Source organism: Rana temporaria, chromosome 2 (assembly GCF_905171775.1).
Source record: "Rana temporaria chromosome 2, aRanTem1.1, whole genome shotgun sequence".
In the NCBI taxonomy this organism is placed as follows: Eukaryota; Metazoa; Chordata; class Amphibia; order Anura; family Ranidae; genus Rana; species Rana temporaria.
The window spans coordinates 341727772-341749836 of NC_053490.1; the positions used below are offsets into that span (position 1 = coordinate 341727772).

Genomic DNA, 22065 nt, shown 5'->3' on the forward strand with positions numbered 1-22065 from the left:
TGGGGGCATCTCCAGCAAAGCCTTTGCCAATGTCCAAACACATGCGATGTCTGTGCGATGTGATTTCACCGATACAGATAGTATAGCTGATATTGCACCGCATTTGGTCCAAACATGCACAGGACCCTTTTTTGTTCGGACCAGAATCGGATTGCATGGGTGTTCATACCTATGCGATCTGATTCAGGTCAGTTTGCAGTGCGATATGCAAACTGAACTGGGGGCGTCGTTAACATTGTATTACACTCCCCAGCAGATCACAAATGGCAGTGTGAACTGCTGTGCAAGTCGGGTGCGATGCGGGAACCCACAGGGTGTAAACTGCACTCACCCAACTTTAAAGAAATTCTACAATTCCTGTGTCTGTCAACGGGTCATACAGCAATATACTTTATGTTAAAAATCCTGTGAATCTGTCTGTGCCAAAAAGGACACTTTGGGGGGAATGAATCAACCTAATGGGGACAGACATTAAATCTTTCCTTAACCTATCCTACAAAAAAAAAATCGTTTTTAATTTGACTTAATCCATTTTAATTTTTTTGGTCATATGATTTGCAAAAAGTTTGTTAGAGCTTTAAAAGCTGATGAAAAAAAAATACAAAGCCAGCATACATTTAACCCCTTTTGCTGGCACAATTGTGTTTGTTTATTTGGCTCTGGGTGACAGCTTCTGTTGTGCAATGGTGCCTCCATTAACCACTTAAGAACCGGACCTTTAGGCAGGTAAAGGACCCGGCCAGTTTTTGCGATTCGGCACTGCGTCGCTTTAACTGACAATTGCGCGGTCGTGCGAAGTGGTTCCCAAACAAAATTGGCATCCTTTTTTCCCCACAAATAGAGCTTTCTTTTGGTGGTATTTAATCACCTCTGCGGTTTTTATTTTTTGCACTATAAACAAAAGTAGAGCAACAATTTAGAAAAAAAAAAATCTATATTTTTAACTTTTTGCTATAATAAATATCCCCCAAAAATATATAAAATTATAATTTTTTTCCTCAGTTTAGGCCGATACGTATTCTTCTACCTATTTTTGGTAAAAAAAAAAAACGCAATAAGCGTTTATCGATTGGTTTGCGCAAAATGTATAGCAAAAATGTATAGCATTTAATTAATAAAAATGCAATAAAACTATCCCCTATTTTGTATTTTTTTTTTTTTACTACTAATGGCGGCAATCAGCGATTTTTTCCATGACTGCGACATTATGGCGGACACATCGGACAATTTTGACAAATTTTAGGGACCATTGTAATTTTCACAGCAAAAAATGCATTAAAAATGCATTGTTTACTGTGAAAATGACAATTGCAGTTTGGGAGTTAACCACTAGGGGGCACTGAAGGGGTTAAGTGTGACCTCATCTGTGTTTCTAACTGTAGGGGGGCTGGACGTGTGATGTCATTGATCGCGTTTCCCTATAACAGGGAACACACGATCAATGACAGTGCCACAGTGAAGAACGGGGAAGCTGTGTTTACACACAGCTCTCCCCGTTCTTCAGCTCCGGGGGACCGATCGCGGGACTCCAGCGGCGATCGGGTCCGCGGGGGAACAGAGCTTCGGACTGGGTCACGGGCGCGCGCCCGCGATCCACGGCTGGGCACTTAAGTGGTTAAGGAGATGGGTTTGTTTGGCATTGGTTGTAGAGTTATTATATAAAAAGGTAATGCCACATACAGACAAGCTATGTTCTGAGGAAGAAAGTACATTTCTCGAAATGTGTCAAAAAAGTGATGCCTGGGTCTTGGTGATACATATCTAAATCCTGACCACTCCGATTACATTGCTTTTTGAGCATGGCACTTTGCGAGTGTGACCCAAGAGACCTGTATCGCATGCCGCTCAGGCACATCAACCGGTGGGAGTACTAGTCGGGAGAAAGCCCATCCTGGCTCCCAAGATAATGCAGTATGAAGGAAGGGTCCATGTGACCGCACATCCATATCATCCCAAGGTGCTGTAGACAGTGGCAACCTAAGCCTGGATTCTGACCAGGCAACTTTCTTGTATTCGATACATTATATTTTAGGCAATGCACTAGGCCTTTGTGCCCCTTTATTTCGGTTTTGTAACCTTCAAGTTTATTGGAATTTTCCTTAAACTATTTACTGCCAATTCCTGCTCAGTAGCTATATATTGTGCCTACATACCATTATCCATGGGTGGTTCATGAATTCTGTGATAGTCATTCTTTGCGTTGGATCAGTCTTTAAAAGGTTTCTAATCAGCTGTTTCACTAAAAGAAAGAGAAAAAATTATGACAAATTCCCACCGACGGATCGCTGTGAAAAAAAGCAAAATGTGTATCAACCCCAAATTAGAAATGCATTATATTTCAGCTTACCAATCCTAGACAAGGTGTCTGCATTTTTTTCAGCCTCTATGGAGGGGGCCATGGTTGCCACCCCAGGCTGGACTATAAACATTTTTGCATTTGTTCATCTGAATTGACATGGGGGGGGGGGACCAGTACACATAAAAATCATAATAACCGTTTAAGGACCACCCACCGCATACATACTGTGGCAGAGCGCAAAACAATGTACCGGTGCACGAATTGCGGTGGGCGCACGCACCGCTGCACAGAGGGTGGAAACCAATGCGGATCCGAAGGCTACGTTGTCCATCAGCCACCTGGGTTCACTCCTCAGAGAGGCAGAGTGAGGAGATGTCAATGTAAACAAAGCATATCCCCATTCTGACAGAGTACAGCAAGATCATCTGTTCCTGTGTCAAAAGTGTCCGATCTGTCCCCCGCAATCCCGAAAAAACAAATGCGAATTGCGAGATGGAGATCTCGAGGGCGAGAGATCTCCATTTCATAAATGGATACCATTTAAAATGTTTTATTTGGAGGTCTTTTATAAGCATATACGCTATGATTCAGAACAGCAGGGAAATTTCAAGAAAAGTGGAGTCATCAATAAAGATTTAGGAGAAAGGTGCAGCATGAACGTTTTTTTTTTTTTTTTTTTTTAGAGTCCCCTTTAAATCAGGGTCCCTTTCAGAGTCACCCTTTACATCACAGCCCGCAACTGTTACATTACAGTCAACACAAGAGTAACGTCTTACATCAGGGTCTCCATTAGAGTCCCATTCAGAGCAGAAACAGTGTACATCAGCTGCAGGCTCAATGAAATCTTGCAGAAGGCCGCATTTGGCCCCCTAGGCTGTAGTTTGGAGACCCCTGCCAGCGAATCAAAGTCATCCTGAGCAAAGGAGCAAGGTAAGGACCATATGGTCATCGTTTTCTATGGTCATGATCATGTACAAGGCATGCAGGCTTGCCTCACAGGACACTACAGCTGGAGAAAAGATCAGATAAGAAATGTCGTCTGCTTTCAGACACATCTGAGGATTGGTAGAATGCTTATTCTGTATCTGAACCACCTAACCTCCTTATGTCAAAAAGGTAAATAAAACCTTAGTGATCGGATTAAAGCTGACCACAGATGGATCATTTAGCGGTACCGCCCACCTGTTCAGGCATCAGAGGAGGACTGAACATCCACCTGGTAAAACCTAAAGTATTTGTAAATTTAATGCATTAAAACCCCATTAATAAAGAAAATCAGACAGCGCAAAGACAATCCTACCAACAGCAGCTGAACACTGAAGGTCAATATAAAAAGTCCCCGAGTACAGAATAAATAAAAAAGCAGTGCAGTGCTAAGAAACTAAAACTAAAGCAAACACATGAATAAGTCCAAGGGTGTAGAATGCTGAAGCCAGAAGATGACAATATAGAGCACTCAGAGAAAGGTAGGAAGACTCCTTAAGTGGTGGACAGGGTGCTTGAAAACAATCAATGTGCGTCCGTTTCTGTGTCTCCTCCACCAGAGATGCAAGCCTCTCATCTTAGCAAATGGACCTCTGAACAAACCGCAGGTCACGCAAACACTCCCTTAACCAGGGTAAATGTGAAGATGAGAGGGAAGCTGTCTTCATACATAAGCCTTCACTCAATTGTCTCAGTCTGTTAATGGCCTCCAAATTCGCTCATAGACATATGGAGAGCACCATGTATGTTTTTTACATCTTTACATGAATGTCTATAGGCGAATTTGGAGGCCATTAACAGACTGAGACGATCGACCTGCTGTTTGTTCAGAGGTCCATTTGCTAAGATGAGAGGCTTGCATCTCTGGTGGAGGAGACACAGAAACTGACGCACATTGATTGTTTTCAAGCACCCTGTCCACCACTTAAAGCGGGGGTTCACCCTAAAAAAAAATGTTCTAACATTACATTGAGCTCACTCGCGACATTGACAGTATGCCGATTTTTTATTTTTTTTTGCTGCACATACCTCCTATAGCTATTTTCGGGTAGTGCCTCCCGCGGGAGTGGGCGTTCCTATGCAGCGGTTAGTGATTGACTTGATGACAAAAAAACTACCCCCCCCCCCCCCCCCCGTCGCATATGGAGCGGCACGAGTTGCTGAAAGAAGCCAAACGTTGAGACGCCATACGGCACCTGCGCACCGACGTTCGGCTTCTTTCGGCAACTCGTGACGCTCCTTATGCGACAGGGGTGGTAGTTTTTGTCATCACGTCAATCACCAACAGCTGCATAGAAACGCCCACTCCCGCGGGAGGCACTACCCGGAAGCCGGGTAAGAAAATAGCTATAGGAGGTATGTACAGCAAAAAATAAAATAAAAATCGGCATACTGTCAATGTCGAGAGTGAGCTTAATGTAATGTTAGAAAATTGTTTTTAGGGTGAACCCCCGCTTTAAGTGGTGGACAGGGTGCTTTAAAACAACCACTTTAAAGCGGGGGTTCACCCTAAAAACAAATTTTCTAACATTACATTAAGCTCACTCTCGACATTGACAGTATGCCGATTTTTTTTTTGCTGCACATACCTCGTATAGCTATTTTCTTACCCGGCTTCCGGGTAGTGCCTCCCCCGCTGTTAGTGATTGACGTGATGACAAAAACTACCACCCCTGTCGCATAAGGAGCGTCACGAGTTGCCGAAAGAAGCCGAACGTCGGTGCGCAGGCGCCGTATCGACGCTTGGCTTCTTTTGGCAACTCGTGCCGCTCCATATGCGACCGGGGGGGGGGGGGGGGAGGTCTGGAGAGGGGGTATATAGTTTTTGTCATCAAGTCAATCACCAACTGCTGCATAGGGGGAGGGGGAGGGGGGGTATATATATAGGTATATCGTTTTTGTCATCAAGTCAATCACCAACTGCTGCATAGGAACGCCCACTCCCGCGGGAGGCACTACCCGGAAGCCGGGTAAGAAAATAGCTATAAGAGGTATGTACAGCAAAAAAAAAAAAATCGGCATACTGTCAATGTCGAGAGTCAGCTCAATGTAATGTTAGAAAATTGTTTTTAGGGTGAACCCCCGCTTTAAGGAGTCTTCCTACCTTTCTCCGATTGCTCTATATTGTCATCTTCTGGCCTCAACATTCTACACCCTTGGACTTATTCATGTGTTTGCTTTAGCACTGCACTGCTTTTTTTATTTATTAAAACCCCAGTGTAATACAATAGAAATAAATACATTGGGCAAAACACATTTTGCCCCCCCCCCCCAAAAAATAAAAAATTTGTTTTCCTCTTTTTTTATCTTTTGTTTTTGTGTCACATGACTGCACAGCCTCATCACAGCCCCTTTAGCACAATCTACAATATTATGACAAACTAGTATGGATATTTTTTTAGGATTCATTTCTCTGTTGTGTTAAATGACTACAGCAAATATGCACTGTGTGGTTTAAGCCAATGTAAAATAATGGAAAATGTTTTTGTATAATGGAATTTGAATAACTCAAATGCCTTTATTTAGGTTTATACTTCCGATAAACATTCAATAAAAAAAATCGACTGGAAAGAAAAATGTATCCAATATATCTGTACTTGTGGCATTGCTGTAACAAAAAATAAAATAAAAACCTAATTTTTGTATATTGAAAAGATGTAGAAAACTCAAGACATCTAGTGGTGAATTTTAAAATTGCAGTCCCTACCATTTAGGAGAAAGTGTAAAAAAGAAGGGATATACAAAAACATAAGCAGTAAATATCTGCCACAACCTATAGTTTAAAATTTAGCAAGAAGAAAATCCTTCTGGACCATTCAAACATGTTATTGTGATTGCCAGAATATGTTAAATACTGGGAAGGGCACGAGGTTACAGTTAAAATGCTTTAAGTAGATATAGGTCACCCAAGTTAAGATCACATGTGCAGCATCATGGCAGTTGAAGATTAAACATCTCCCGGACCAGATGGGGTTACCATTTAAATATTATAGGACTTCTTCTCCCGATTTTGGGACCATTTATGGTAAAAATGTTCAATGGTTTAGGAGATACAAGTTCCTTTCATATTAAATCGTTGAAAGCTACGATTCCGGTCATACCCAAGGAAGGGAAATATCCCTCTCAATGTGGGAGCTACAGACCAAAATCATTACTTAACACGGATCTGAAGCTCTTCGGCAAGATTTTGGCAATGCGTTTACAACACATGCCTGGCCTCGTCCATAAAGACAAGGTTGGGTTTGTGCAGTCGCGTGAAGCAAGGGACAATACAATTAAGACTTTGAACTGGTCCACTGTGTCACCCAGTCCCGAACCCCGGGTGTCTTTTTGGGGACGGATGCGGAGAAGGCTTTCGACCGGATAAACTGGCAGTTTATGTTTGTGGTGTTGAGACACATGGGGTTCGGTAATAGGATGATACAGTGGATCTCAAGTAATTATACCCAGCCGACGGCTCAGGTTAGGGTGAACGGAGTGTTGTCCCCATCTTTTAAGTTAGCGAATGGGACAAGACAGGGGTGTCCGTTATCCCCACTTTTATTTGCCCCATCTGTGGAGCCCTTACTGAGCAGGATTCGATTGAATCCAGACATTAAGGGGGTGTCTCTGGGAGGTACAGAATATAAGATCTCAGCATACGCGGATGATATGATGTATAACTTAACCAACCCGATGGTATCCCTCCCCAATTTGCTTCATATATGGAGAACTATCAAATTTTAAGATCAATTATCTAAAGTCTGGGGGGAGGGGGGCGATTCCAGAGAAAGATTTGAAAAGTCTGAAAGTCAATTACAAACTTAAAATGGTCAGACACAGCTCTGACATATTTGGGGACCTTCATCCCGGCGGATCTTACACAAGTCTATAAGCTTAATTTTGTACCATTATTAGCTAAAGTGCGGATCCTCCTGGATGGTTGGCAGAAGGGGTATCATTCGTGGTTTGGGAGGTGCAACATTCTTAAAATGAATATTTTACCAAAATTTCTGTACCTCTTTTAGACACTCCCTATTGCAATTCCCAAGCTTTCTTTAACCTTTCTATAACAAATGGGAGGCGGAGTTGGGTAGGGCCTTTAAAGAGGAGCAAAAGAATAAGATACTACAAAAGGTATTTAAATCCTCAGCATGTGTAAAGGTTTAGGAGATGAATTTTAAGATTCTATCACAGTGGTATCGTACCCCCGGCCATCTTAAATAGGTGTTACCCAGAGATGCCAGATAGATGTTGGAGGTGTGGGAGAAAAGGAGGAACGTTAATACACATCTTTTGGGCTTGTCCTAAAATACAGAGTTTCTGGGAAAAGGTACGGGAAATAGTGCAAAGGTTCAGTGAGGAGGAGCTACCGGGGGAGTGGACTTTTTATTTGTTACAGGACTCGGATATACCAGTCAGACAGTATAGGAAGTCAGTGGTTTGTAATTTTTTGAATGCAGCAAGGGCCTGTATTCCTGTGATGTGGAAGCAGACCCAGCCCCCGTCGGTGGGGCTGTGGCTCAAACGCGTGGAAGAGTTGAACAGAATGGAGGATTTAGTGTGGACTTCGCGGCAGAAGCGGGGGGTTTACTTGGAGACATGGGCGGAATGGAATGGTTTTAAATACTCAGAGGAGGGTAAAACCTTTATTGACGCAAGCTGACGGAGGCAGGTGGAGATGGTGCTGGGGGGTGCGGAGGAGCGTTGTTGGGGGGGGGGGGGTTTCCCTTTGGGGGTGGGGTGGGATGGGGGGGTTAAAAAGCAGAGGAGACGGAAAGAGAGAGATAGAAAGCTTCCCCACTGCCTTGAGGACAGGAGTTTACCTTGAGGTAAGGGGGTCTTATATCCCCAATCATGGGTAGTAGTGGAATTTAAAAGACTAAAGAGGAGGAGTATTATGACTAGGGTTGACTATATTAATGACTATTGATGGTTAATAATATGGAGAGTTATGAGTCTATAGAGGGAAGGAGAGGCTGCAGGTTGGGAGAAATACATAAACTGAATTTTTAAGTTGACGATGGTACATATCTGGAAAGTATCTCTTCCTTCCCTTACGTTTCCTGTGTTAATTGCCTGTGTTAAATCAAATGTGGATTTCTCTTGTGTCCATTATCTGTATGCTTTAAAATCAAATAAAAGAAGATTAAACAGAGGCCAGGATGGCAGCTTTCTTGGCAGAAAACGATAGGAGGGTTTACTTCCACTTTAAAGTGACACTAAACTATTAGCTAGATTCACAGAGTTAGGCCGGCGTATCAGTAGATACGCCGTCGTAACTCTGAATCTACGCCGTCGCAAATTTAAGCGTATTCTGGAAACCAGATCCACTTAAATTAGGCTAAGATACGAGCGGCGTAAGTCTCCTACGCCGTCGTATCTTAGGGTGCATATTTACGCTGGCCGCTAGGTGGCGCTTACGTTGAGTTCGGCGTAGAATATGCAAATGCCTAGATACGCTGATTCAGAAACGTACGTGCGCCCATCGCAATTAGTTACGCCGATTACGTTAGAGATACGCCGTCGTAAACGTAAAGCTGGTCCCTAGGTGGCGCAGCCCATGCAAGGTATGGACGTCGGAACAGGCCTATCTTTTTACGTTGTTTGCGTAAGTCGTACGCGAATCGGAACGGCGTACTTTGGAGCAATGCACACTGGGATATGTCCAAGGACGGCGCATGCGCCGTTCGTAAAAAACGTCAATCACGTCGGGTCACGAGTAATTTACATAAAACACGCCCCCCCTCATCCTCATTTGAATTAGGCGCGCTTACGCCGGACCATTTACGCTACGCCGCCGTAACTTATGAGGCAAGTGCTTTGTGAATACAGCACTTGCCTCTCTGACTTACAGCGGCGTAGCATATATGCGATACGCTACGCCGCCTCAAAAGTGAGCCGCCCTACCTGAATCCAGCTATATATACACTTAAACTGGCCATACATGGATTGAAATTCAGCTGAACCAGGTGAATTTCGATCAATGAATAGACAGGCTGCTAATACACAAGTCAATTTCTTTCAATCAGATTTTTATTATATTATTATACAGGATTTATATAGCGCCAACAGTTTGAGCAGCGCTTTAGAAAATGAAGGCCGACAGTTACAACACAATTTGGTACAAGAGCTTGAGTGTATTCTGACAGCGGGGAAATATCCCCACTGCAAAAATACAATACCTCGAGTGTGTGGCTATGGTAAGCAAATCATTTTCTTTTGTTCAACCAGCAGGAGAGAAAATTACTTTTAATTTTTTTTTTTAGAATAAACATCCACTACTTAATAGCCCTGTAATCCATTTGACATGATAATATTTCTTGATCTGTTTTCAGCACACCCCGTAAGCTCCTGAGCCTCTTTTTCTCCTCATAGCTTGGAACAAGCAGTGCACATTAGTTGCAGACATGAGCACTGCTCTATGCCATAGTCTAAGTAAGCAAGTGAGGTGGGACCATGGAGAATATATGTAGCCACTGTCTAACAATGTCAGATTACAGCACCAAAAAACAGGTGGTTGAGCTGTCCCCTGAAACCCCACCAGAATACAGCTGGAGGGGGTCTGTTCACATGCCAAAGCCACAATGATTTGCTTTTTGGCAAAATTAAACAGCATGTCGAGTTGACAGATGGCACCTCTTGTCAAACCCAGCCACACAAGTCAATAGGGCTGTGTCGCAATCGTGAGCCAAGTGCTTGGCTCACAGTTGTGACGCATTTGTTTTATTAAAATTGTCTTGACGAAAGGGGGAGGGGGGGGGGGACACACACCCCCACAGGTATTTGAGAGGCAGCATGATTGCCTCCTGAACACCGAAAATTGTCTGCTTAGCCACACTCTGAAAAGTTATTCACTGTGGATCACTTTTCAGAGAATGTGCTACTGTGAAGAAGAGAGCTCTGGCAAAGCACTTAATAACCACAATTCTGACACTAGTCCTGTTTCTATACATGGGATGAAGAGAATATCGCCATGTATACAGACAGGGAACTTATTTATTGTTGTGGCCGACAGGATATCTAAAGAACAAGGCTACCTTTGGTGCAGTGGTGCTTTTAGTCCCCTAACACCTCTAGAAAATCCTATCTGGTATGATGCTCATTTCCCTTCCACAGAGCTTCTTCCTATGGGTGAGCCATACAGATGGTGGTCTCTAGCCACCCACTGGAGTACAGTTCACCTGTGTAACGGTCACCACTGTTTACGATTTCCCTTCCATCGGTCACGACCGTTTATCGGACACTCCACAATCTAGCAGACATCAGACATCCCATTTCCCCAGAAATAACGACAAGCTCCGTTCTCCGAGTCAAAATGTATGAACACTTTTAATGGTAACTTAGCTTTCTTATATACAGTTTTAGAACCCAAGTGAACAATGAATCAATGCCACCCACATGGCACTTCAATCACATTATTTTACATAAGGACATTCTGAGGAGTTAATTATCCCCCAGACGTTACGTCTCCGACAAGTTCCCCTCACCTGCATAATACACATTTCTTAAGTCAGACGTCTGACCTTTAGACTGCTAACTCACAACACATATATATCCTCAATAGCATCTTCACACAAAACAGTGGCATTAGCATCTCACAATGGACAATGGAATGCAATCACAGCTTTCATTACTACAGTAGCAGACTTAGCATATCAACAGCCTAGGTTAAACAGAGGAATGAGTCACTATTGACCGGTTGTGGGTCAGCATGAAATCACTTGAATATCTCAAGATATCCTGCAATATGAATTATCAGTTATGTCCCAGCTCATGTAATTTCTAATTAATATTTCTCAGTCACCCTATGCCCAAAAGGGACATAGGGTGACCTTAGACCCAAGAGTTATTAGTGATGCTGGCACATGAGTACCCCTCATCCTGCAAAAGTCTGTTTGTCACAGATCATTCCGTTACAACTTGTAAGAATGAAGGAAGCCAGGATGTGCACGGACAGAAAGAGGGCCTTGTTGGGGGACCTTTTGATGCAAGAGCTGTTCAGTTGCAGGCAATCTGTTCTGTGGGCTTGGACTGGGGCATTGTGCTGTGTACTAGGGGTCGTTGGCTGTGACTGGGGGTATCGTACAACTCAGAGGAGGAAGACTGGAGATCCAACACGCCTGTGTTTCAGCCATGTCAACTGTACAGATACATACTGACCTGTTTCATGTTGTGAGGTCCAACTATCTGGTGTGTTTTACAACCGATCGTGGGAGCCTGGTCACAACATTCTTCTTGTGTGTGAATGGTGGAGGTTATGGTCTCATTCCTAGAGCTGCAATTTACTTTGAAAAAGGACTCATGCAACACTATACCAAAAATTATATTTTTTGAGAAAAGATAGAGCTTTCTTTTGGATTTATTAAACCACTCCAAATTAAAAAAAAAAAAAATTGCTGTATAAAAAAAAAAAAGGAAAGGGACTAAAATCAAAAATAAAGTTTTCCCTATTTTCCGTTTTAAAACAGAGCAAATAAAGCTAGCGACTGAAGCAGAAAACTGTTCAAGACAGAAGATTTGGACATTCTGGTAGAACATATGAGTATCAGGAGTGGTGGCTGTTTTATGAAAACTTAAAGCGGAACTAGAGGCAGAAACACTCACCTTTCCAATGGTCCCGCCGGTGCCGGCAAATTCTGTGTGCCGGGTTTTCAGGTCCCTTTATCGCCCGGGGTGGGATGTGTGTGAATCATCAAGGCATACAGGACATTGCAGGTCTCTTCTGCAATAAAAAGCCTGCCTGCTTGAAGTGAGTTACAGCAGAACTTTAGTTCCGCTTTATTGAGACAGCATTAAGTTTCATGAACCACTAGCTTACATCATGTAGCAGCCAGTGGATGAAAACTTAACATGCAGTACAGAATGCAAGCACCTGACACACATAAAATACCAGACTCTAAAAAGATTAAAGTGATAAGTGTAGCTCTGCAAGAGAGTCTGCCGACTGCGAGATTGTATTTTTTATTGAAAAAACAGGAATCAGTTGGAAGACAACCCATCAAAACGACCAAACCATAGAAGGTGCTAAATATGCTCAAACCAAACACACCACCAAAAAAAATAAAAAAATGGTTAAAACCTCACCTTCATCAGACACTTCAGACCACTCTGGGTTAGGAAACTCATACTGTCCCATGCGGATTCTCTTCTTCATTCCTGGAGATATAGCTAGTCCATGGTTGGAATAAAATGGTGGATATCCACAGAGTCTGTGATAAAAGGAAGGAAGGACATAAACTTTAAAAAGTTTACAACTAAACTGTCATACAAAAATAAAATTACTTCGGCTAACCACAGAAGGATCAAAATTCAGCCAGTTCAGCATGGACAAGCTGCAATTTAATCCATCCCCACTAGATAGAAGTCAATCCAATGATCAACTTCTGTTAAACAGGAATGTTGGAAAATTCTTGCTCAATCAGTACTGCAGCCAATCGGCTGCAGTGCTGATTAGTATATTATATTCCAACAGAGGAGAAGTCCCTACTGTCAGAATACAACAGCGCAGCGAGGAGTATTTCCCCCTCCACCTGAATTGTGTGTATATTTTTGTTAATTCTTTATTCCTCTATGGCTGAAGAAGCTGCTGAAGTGGGGGTATGATGCTCTGGACAGCCATGCACCTGGAGATTTGTTATCCCTGTGTACCCGAGACTTTCACCTGGGAAGTTCACCTGAACGTTCCTCCTTTTTCAGCAGAGCATTTGAAGCAGTGGATTTACTATGGCAGCTGAAAATAGTGCTTTATTATATCAGTCTGTTCCCATATGCCATGTTCTCATCTATAGTGAATACCTGCATGCATGCTTCTGGCAGTGTTGCTGCTTGATTTCCATGTCTAAAAAAAAAAATTCTCCTCTGGATTTGTATATTCTATGGAGCGATTATTTACATGGAACGGACATTTGCATTCCCATAGCCTGGAACAGATACCATTGTAGTCCATGGCTGCTTCTACTTTTATGGTTCAGTCATTGAGCAGGGAGTTCTAATTAGCCAACAGCTAATCTTTGGCTGCCATTTCAAAACTATGCATGTGAAATTCAAAAACAGTGCATCTGTGCCCCGTCTCATGCTCAATCTCCATAGAATTGACTTTCATCTGCCTGTGGAGTATTTCACATGGTGTCATGCTTATCCATGTTGTATGCAGACATGAACCATTTGTACAATTCACAGATCAAAGTCTGGAGATTATTATAGTGCTTATACCATTGTAATCCATAGCTGCACCAGTTCATCTTCAGTTGCCATTTACTACTTTTTACACCATTTGTGAAATACAAATACAGTGCATTTGCCATTTTTTTTTTATGCTCAACCTCCATATAACATTTTTATCTGCCTGTGGAGTATTTTGTATGGTGCCTATCCAAGTTGCACATGGCATGATCTATTTGTACAAAACAGATTATAGCGCACACATGCAAAAATGACATTTATGCTGCAAGGCTAGTTAAAAACACCTGAACATAGTCAAAAATACGGGGGTTTGGTCACACTATATGGTCATATAGTGCTAAGCCCACTTACTGCGACAAATAATCTATATTTGTACACTGCAAAGTTCACGCTCACATGCTTTGCGCTTCGCCGTTTTGCCAGTGTCTTGCCTTTGATTGCCTTAACTATTTAATGTATGCTGCTGTTCAGGTGTTGGAAGTCTGGTAAGAGATAACAAGCGTACATACTCACCAGCACACCATGGATCGACAATTTTCTTCCAAAAGTTTTAATGAAAGATCACATCACAAAGGATAATAATAATAGCACAGAGTATTTTAACATGTGGTAACAGTTAAAGCCGAATTCCAGGTTTGGTATTTTTTTTTCTTTTTTTAGATAGTTATTGATTGGTAGCGATCTGATCCTGCACTTCTGCTTACTAAAGACACACAGTAGGTGCTTCCTTCCCGTTAGAGGAGGTGATACAGTACTTGGCATTGCCCGATCCTCCTCAGTGTCATTCCAGACATCAAAATGGCAGACAAGCTGGCACCTTTAGCTGAGAAGTGACTGCTGGATGTTAAGGTAAGTCAGCTGCCCAACTGGCTTGCCACTTGTAATTTCACTATGAGAAGGGGTTATGATCGATATTATAACAAATACAACAATGTGAAAATAGGGGGCATTGGAGGGATTGCCATGGTACTTGTTGGTTATGTAGCTTTGAGCTACGTCTGGCAATATGATCACATCAAACATGACCGCTGGATAAAGTATCACTGACCAAACAAAAAAAAGACACACAGTAGGTCACTCACTTGGCCTGACACCATTCAGAGAACACTTTGCATATTAACAACGAATGCAAAATGTACTTTGATTGAACAAGATGAAGATCATTAATTGAGAGAAAGAAAAATGTTCCCTGAATGGAGCCTGTGCTGAGCAAGCAACCTTTGTGCTCACAATGCAGCAGTGTAGCCACTCGGCATGGGACACTGAAGCTAGTGGAGGTCACTGTAGTAGCATGTTTATCACCATAGTTTCCAGCTTCCACAGCGATATCACAGGTATGGCACCATACATCCAAGCTTAACCATGTACAAATTGCCATACCTGGAATTTATCTTTATGCTTCTTGTACTGTGAGATTTAATAACCTTGTGAACAGAAATTGAGGCTTTTAAAGGGGTTGTAAAGGTTTGTTTTTTATTTTCCAAATAGATTCCTTTAAACTAGTGCATTGTTTCTTCACTACCTTTTCCTTCTAAATGTTTTTTTTCCCTTTGTCTGAATTTCTCACTTCCTGTTCCTCCTCGGTAAGATTGCCCCCTTCATCCAAGCCATTCTGGCTGGGGGTTAGTCAGCGTGCTCACCCCCTCCCTTGGGACTACATCCCTGCGGGGAAACGCTGCTTTCACACGGAGGCGCTTGAAAACTGCCCATTAAACTCTGGCCGCTTTTGGCCTAACTCCGGAGTTATAAAACCCACAACAACAACTAATGGGAGGAAGACGCTTTCTCAGAATGGAGTTATGGCTTCCTTGTATGGTGGGGGGAAACTAGTACTCCAATGGGTCTACTACAGGTGATTAAGGCCACTAATTTACCTGGATGCCCAGGAAGGGAAGGAACAATCAAATGGAACTTGGAGCAGAAAAGACCTTGTCTAAAATGTTTCAACGCCTTAAATTAATCTTCAAATTGCTATACAGAATCATCTTAGCTTTGAGCTTGTTTCCTAAAATTGATCAGGTTAGATATGTTATTATAAGTAGTTACTGACGTCTCTAAGCCGGAAGTGTCAATTACTGTTTTAATCAGGCTGTAACTAGTTTTCATAGTACACAAGGATTGGCACTGAGAGTTTAATATTGCAAGCTCACATTAAGAGTCACAGGGAATCTGAGCTGTAGTTTAGCTCAGACAGATCATGTCAAATTATTGGTTTCTGTTCCAGTTCAGCTGTGTTGCACATTTTCCACTTGACTGTGGGTGTCGCTGTCACCACGGGTCGAGGTTGGAAATGCAGTGAGCTGGGTGTATGGAGTATTCTTTGCCCAGAAGCAGCCCAGTGGGCGTGGTCCCTGCCACTGTGCATTCTGGGAGAGGGTACTTGAGACAGACAGTTTTCTGGCAGGGTCTTCCAATTCTGACCTGATGACCCTCCTGGCCTCAGGGATGTGTTAGCAGTTCCTCAGCCTCGGGGCCTGCTGGCCCAAGGTTCCGCTACCGAGAGTAGGCCCAGGAGTTTCTGGGGCCTACTGGTCCAGGGGTGGTCCTGTGCCGTCTTGGCTGCGGGGAGAAGCCGAACAATTGGGGATTCAATGGGAGGAAGCATCCTGGCCAATCTACCTCACAGTGCAGGCTGGCTGAAAGATCCTGGTACTGTGTAGCTGTGTCTTTGAAACTTTGCAAAGTGTGTGTGTGTGTGTGGTTACACGGTCCTGTGGCAGGGGACTGCAACAACTCATCAAGTCTGTGGCAGAGACTTTTGAACGAGCTTCGCACCAGCTGCTATGGTCAGTGAGAGAGGCCTATCCGGTGATTGCTGAATCCAGTGTGGAAACGGTTTGTCCTCTGGATCCAAGAACGTACCTGTGATCCGCAAAGCAAGGTACCTGAATCTCCCCTAACCCTCCATCCCTCTGTCCGAGTTTGTTTAATAAAACCTTGGAAGAAAAAGAGACTAAGTGTTGGTGCAGCCATTGTGAATAACTCTTCAAGGAGGACCCCTAAGACGAACGTGGTGAGGCAATGGCAGGCCCAAATTCAAACCAGCAGCCCCTTCAGGGGTATTGCTACACACAAATTAGTCAGAAAGCCTGCAACATAAAAAGAGTAGCTGCTGAAACCCAAACACATTCTCCATTGCCACAACAAAAAGGTCTGGAAACTGTCACAGTGTTGGTTAACCGCTAGCAAAGCTAGAGTTGAGTGGTTGCAGCCAGCATAATTAGTTAACTGCCAGTATTAAATTGAGGACCCTCTTTTTTTTTTAAAGCTGGCCAAACACTGATCAAAATTTGATCAGTTTAGCAGCGACCAGCCAAAGTTTTGATCTGTGTGTCGCAAACCTCAATGCTGTCAAATTTTTCTTGATCAGCGGCTACAGATGCCGATTGACAAAACAAAAAACAAACAAACAGTGTTCGTGAGCTTTAAGCCTCATATACACTTGATGTTTTTACAGCTGCCGTTTTTGGCTTCAGACATTTTACTCCCCAGCATGTTATCCTATGTGTCCATGCACACACAGGCTGTTAAGAGATTTTTTGGCAGGGGCATTTTCTGTCTGGAAAAAACCTCCAGAACTAGTGGGTTTCAAGAGGAGTTTTTCAGCTGTAAAAAAAAAAAAAAAAAAAAAACAAACGCTCCAACTCTGATAAAAGCTTAAAAATGCTGAAAAAAAGCTGACTATTCAGCATTTAGCAGCGATTTTGAGCAATGAGCTTTTTTGGGGGAGAAGAGTTTTTTTTTTTTTTTTTTTAGCAAAACACACCCACCTCTACTGGCATTTTTATAATGTTCAAGGGTGCTCAGGTCTTAGGCAGGCCATACATGGGTCGAATTTTCATTCGAAAATCGCACATATTAGTGGACTGTAGCAACAGACGATTTTCGTGCAACAATTAAATTTAAGTTATCGGGCATGTTGGAAATTTTTTGAAAAAATGAAAGATTTTATATAAATCAGTGATGGGATAATCGTGTGACAAATGTAAAAATCTGAATAAAATAAAAATTTGCATATGCAGAAAGAGAAAAATTCCCGGAAAGAAGAGAAGATTCCCAGCTAGGAAAATTATTTTCTGTAGTAACAGGAGGTGAAATTGAAAGCTCTGTTGGTCAAAATTTTGAAATCAATAGTGGCACTATCAGATCACAAAAACGCACGAAACTTCGGATTGCTGAGTGCATTAAAAAGAACATGCCCCTTGTTTGTAGCTATGCAGTATGTATGCATGTATGCATATATATTGTAACCAGCCTTGGTAGTTTTATACGACTGTCTTACAAAATCACAAATAAATAACATAGTAAACACGTAGAAGTAACAACACTAGTAATACTTACAAAATATACATGATGACACCAAGAGACCACATATCGCATGACTTGTCATATTTTTCAGGACCTAAAACTTCAGGTGCTGTAAAATGGAAAATTGCAAAAAACACGATGTCAAAGCATGTGATGCTAGCACACACAAAATGTAATTACAGCTATATATTTATTTTTAATTGCAGCTTGCTTTCATTGCACAGGATGACTTTTACAGAACCCCAGTGCTGGATCTCTAAGAAAAAGAGAGGGCAGATATCCACTGTCCTCACAATTTGGAAGAGCGCTAGAACACCAAACACCTGTTTAAAAGCCTCTTCAGTTCCCGAGCTGGATGCTTATTGCTGCCGCCTCTGGGTATTCAGCATCTGGTGGTCTGACCTAGCTGTTGGCAAGTATGGAAACTTGTGTCTCGGACCCCCCTGACTGACCATTTGTCACAATACCATAATTTTGCAGATACCCATTTGGTTTTTCATACTTTTTTACAGATGTAATACACACGCATCTACCCCTGATGAAGCGAGTATTGCTATACGTGTAATGATACCGTTTTACACTACATGTATCAGTCAATTCAAAAATATGCTGTGTTCTAGGATGGGGTATAATGCCCGCATACCTGTATCAAACAAGCTAGAAGGAAAGTTTTCAACCTTCCTAATAAAATAGATTTTTTATAAATTACTGCTTATTTTTGGGGAGCCTTTGCCCTACAAAGTCTCATTATAGGAAACATTTTCTTATAGTATGTATGTATGTATGTATGTATGTATGTATGTATGTATGTATCAGCTGACTGACTTGGCAAATTTTTGTTTATGCATATATGACAAATAAACTTTGATACTGTATTTACTTGTGTCATGTGACTGGCTAAATCACAATCCCCTCAAAGTCCCAGGGTGACTTTTTGCGTTTTGTTGTATACATTGGGATGGAGGTGCTTTTTGAGTGACCAGACCATTTTTCCCCTCATCTCAAAAGACAAAAAACAAAATTACAAGCTTGGTAGGCAAGAGCCATTAATCAAAAAGAAAAGATATATAGATATATTTCAGGTGAATTGGACGAAAGGGTAGTTTTCTTTTTAAAAGCAGCCACAAAGTCCCTTGGGTCTGCTATAGGGCTGCACAATTCTGGTCAAAATGAGAATCACAATTCTTTTGCTTAGACTAAAGATCACGATTCTCAAAAAAATAAAATAAAATAAACCTGTGATTTATCTGAAAAATATGAATATATAAAAAAAAAAAAAAAAAAAAAAAAAAAAAGAGACCAGTGATATGTCTATAATGTTAAAGATCATATAACTCCTATGAAAAAAGCAGAATCAAACTTTGATTCTGCTTTTTTCATAGGAGTTATATGGTCTTTAACATTATAGACATAACACTGGTCTCTTTTTTTATAGATCAGAAGCCGTACTGTCAGCAACCATTGGGTGGCGCATGGATACACACAGTTGTACAGAACTGTGAGAAGGATGAATACATCACAAAGCGTACCGCCGGCAACCACTGGGTGGCGCATGGATACAAACTACTGCAGGCTGCTGACGTCGGTTTTGATATCGGCGGCTTTTGCGTTCCACACTGGTTACGCGGAACCAGCGGTGAAAACAGAACAATCGCCGGTCATCCCGCGGGGAGATCGCAGGCGGGGAGATTCGAAATCGCGATTCTCTCCGCAATTAATCGTGCAGCTCTAGTCTGCTATGGATTTTAAGGGCAACCCCTGTACACCGAAAAAAGCGTGGGGGTCCCCCCCAAAATCAATACCAGACCAGTGACCTCTTATGTCATCACCACCCGGAGCATGATGGGTCTGTGACGTCATAAGAGGCCTATATAAAAATCGGTGCGAGCCACGCACCCGGCATTACAGCGGGAGGAAGCGACATGTCAACATCGAAGATAAGAGGGAAGGCGGCGACGCAGAAGACCGGACCGCCGCTGGTAAAAGAGCTGCAAGAAGACAGCGGAGAAGCCCGGCAGAGGGAAAAAGGAGAAGAGGGGAGAAGAAGACAGAAGACCGGCAGAAGAGAACAGAGAAGACGGCGAAGAAGTCTGGGGCCCGGCAGAATGCCCCCCCACCCCCCGAAATAGCAGAGGAGTCGGAAGATCACCCCCGGAGCCGACTAATAACTTTTTTTTCCTCCAGGTGAATGGGTAGGGGTACCCCATACTCATTCACCTAGAGTGGGGGGGGGTCGGGGTCTGGGGACCCCCTTATTAAAGGGGGCTCCCGGATTCCGATCAGCTCCCAGCCCGCAGACCCCGACAATCAAAATCCGCAGCTGAAAGCACCATTCTATCCGTCTGTGTGAAAGGGGCCTAAATCTTTGTGCAGCAATGGATAGAGTGGTCTATAACACCAGGAACAGATAGATAAATGGTCCTGAATTTTCTTGACTAAAAGATGACAGACCACCATCTTAAGTTATTTCCCCACATTAGAGCCATTTAGCTATTGTCCCTCTGCATTCATCTTGCCACTACTTGTCCTAGGAAACTGCTCTGAGCCGAGACAAGCTGCCATTATGAAGAAAACTTTTTTTTAGCTCTGGTCAGATCTGTCATGGCATAGAACAAAAAGGAAGCAGTGCAAGTCAGACCTCATAGTTCGGGTTAGAAAGCACCTAGCAAAATTGGCCATGTACTAAAAAGTACAGGAGAGCTTGCCTATGTAACATCCATGCTTCCATTTGACAAAAGTGGCAAGAAATGGATTTCACACCACCAGTTAGCCAGCCAACCATGAGATACTGTAAAGCCCTCAGACAAGTATTTCAACTTCAAAAAGCAGCTATAAAATTATGTTTCTTTTATACCCAAATAAGCAAACCTGAGCCGAAGATAAATTCTAACCAACGCCACACATTATATTTGCATACCACAGCATAAAAACTAAAAATGCATTTTATTCTGTCTTTTAACACCATAAATCAGACATGGAAAAATACAACGTATGATGACTTAAAGAACAATTGAAATGTTTACTAAAGGAGGCTCACTGTGCCAGGACTAGCCCTCTTCTAAGCCTCTACTATACTTGCCACACTGACAAGCTTTTCCTCTAAATCACTTTCCCTTTAGTCTACAATAAACTCCTTTCAATGATCTGTACTGCTCTCTTCAAACTACAGAAATCTGTACCTTCATATTAGCCTGGTGTCCTTCCAATTTCAGCACCCTGCCTGTTACAACTAGCCTACTAGCCCACATCACCTTTGGGCCCATAGATAAAAGAAAATCGATCTTTAACCAATAATAAATCTAGACTTTTGGGTCCCACAGGAGAAATGTGCTTAAATTTTGCCGTTATATATTCTTCCTGTGATTATTAAAAATAGCACTGCTTATAATGTATGTATTCCTCTACTAGTACTACCAGCTAATACTAATACTTCTACTACTACCAACAGTAAATAACGAAGATATGTTCAAGCAAAAAAAATTGAATTTTAACAGTCTGACTACCTCAGCAATAAGAAGTGATATGAAAAAAAAAAAAAAAAAAAAGACGGTAACAGGTTTTAATGATTTAACTGAAAATACTTACCCACATAATACGGTGTGTAACATGGTGTTGCCAAAGAGTTATGCGATGTTGTTTCTTTAGCAAAGCCGAAATCTGTGAGTTTTAACACAGTATTTGGCCTTTTGGATGTGTATAAAAGATTTTCTGGCTGCAGTGAAAAACAAACGGTTACAAAGAAAACATCCATTAGAAAACATCCTGTAAAAGATTTAGATAAAAGAAAAGACGTAGAATTAAAGGGGTTGTAAATCCTTACAGATCACCTTTTATTACATGTAAGCCTATAATAGGGCTTACCTGTAGCTACTCCGGATATCTCCTAAACCTGCATGGTTTAGGAGATTTCCACCGTTATCGCGGCTCCGGCCCTCACGCCGCCGAAGCCCGCGATACCCGGAAGTAACTCCATGAGTGATGTCGGCCGGAGCGGTGTACGGGGACCGCTACAGGGGCTTCGATCTAAGGCGAGTATTTCATAATTAAATATAAAATTAAAAAAGGGTGCATACCACGCTGACGTGCAAACGTATATCAAATAGCAGCCATCTATAATTTTAAATTTATTTATAGCCTCCGGAGGCTTACCGGAGTAAGAAGACTCAAATGGGCATATGCTCAATGAGTCAACAAGGTATGTGGTGTAAACACCAATGTATGGGACCGCCACATCTGGGCTCCAGATCAGGATGGAAGATGGTCCAATTGGTCAGGAGACATCACAGAAGCAGTCTGTCAGAGCAAATCCT

General features: G+C 42.4%; 1 protein-coding gene and 1 pseudogene across 1 annotated transcript in view; one reads left to right on the top strand and one right to left on the bottom strand.

Annotated features, from left to right (window-relative positions):
• Window positions 1-22065, bottom strand: part of MAPKAPK2 (MAPK activated protein kinase 2) — an 86487-nt gene that overhangs the window by 18637 nt on the left and 45785 nt on the right. Inside the window, exons 5-8 of the mRNA XM_040337533.1 lie at window positions 21341-21467; window positions 17789-17864; window positions 12350-12474; window positions 2154-2239 (exon numbers count right to left, since the gene is read on the bottom strand). Of these exons, the coding sequence (XP_040193467.1) occupies window positions 2154-2239; window positions 12350-12474; window positions 17789-17864; window positions 21341-21467 (414 nt within the window). The remainder of the gene's footprint in view (window positions 1-2153; window positions 2240-12349; window positions 12475-17788; window positions 17865-21340; window positions 21468-22065) is intronic.
• LOC120927098 lies at window positions 14246-14499 on the top strand (annotated as a pseudogene).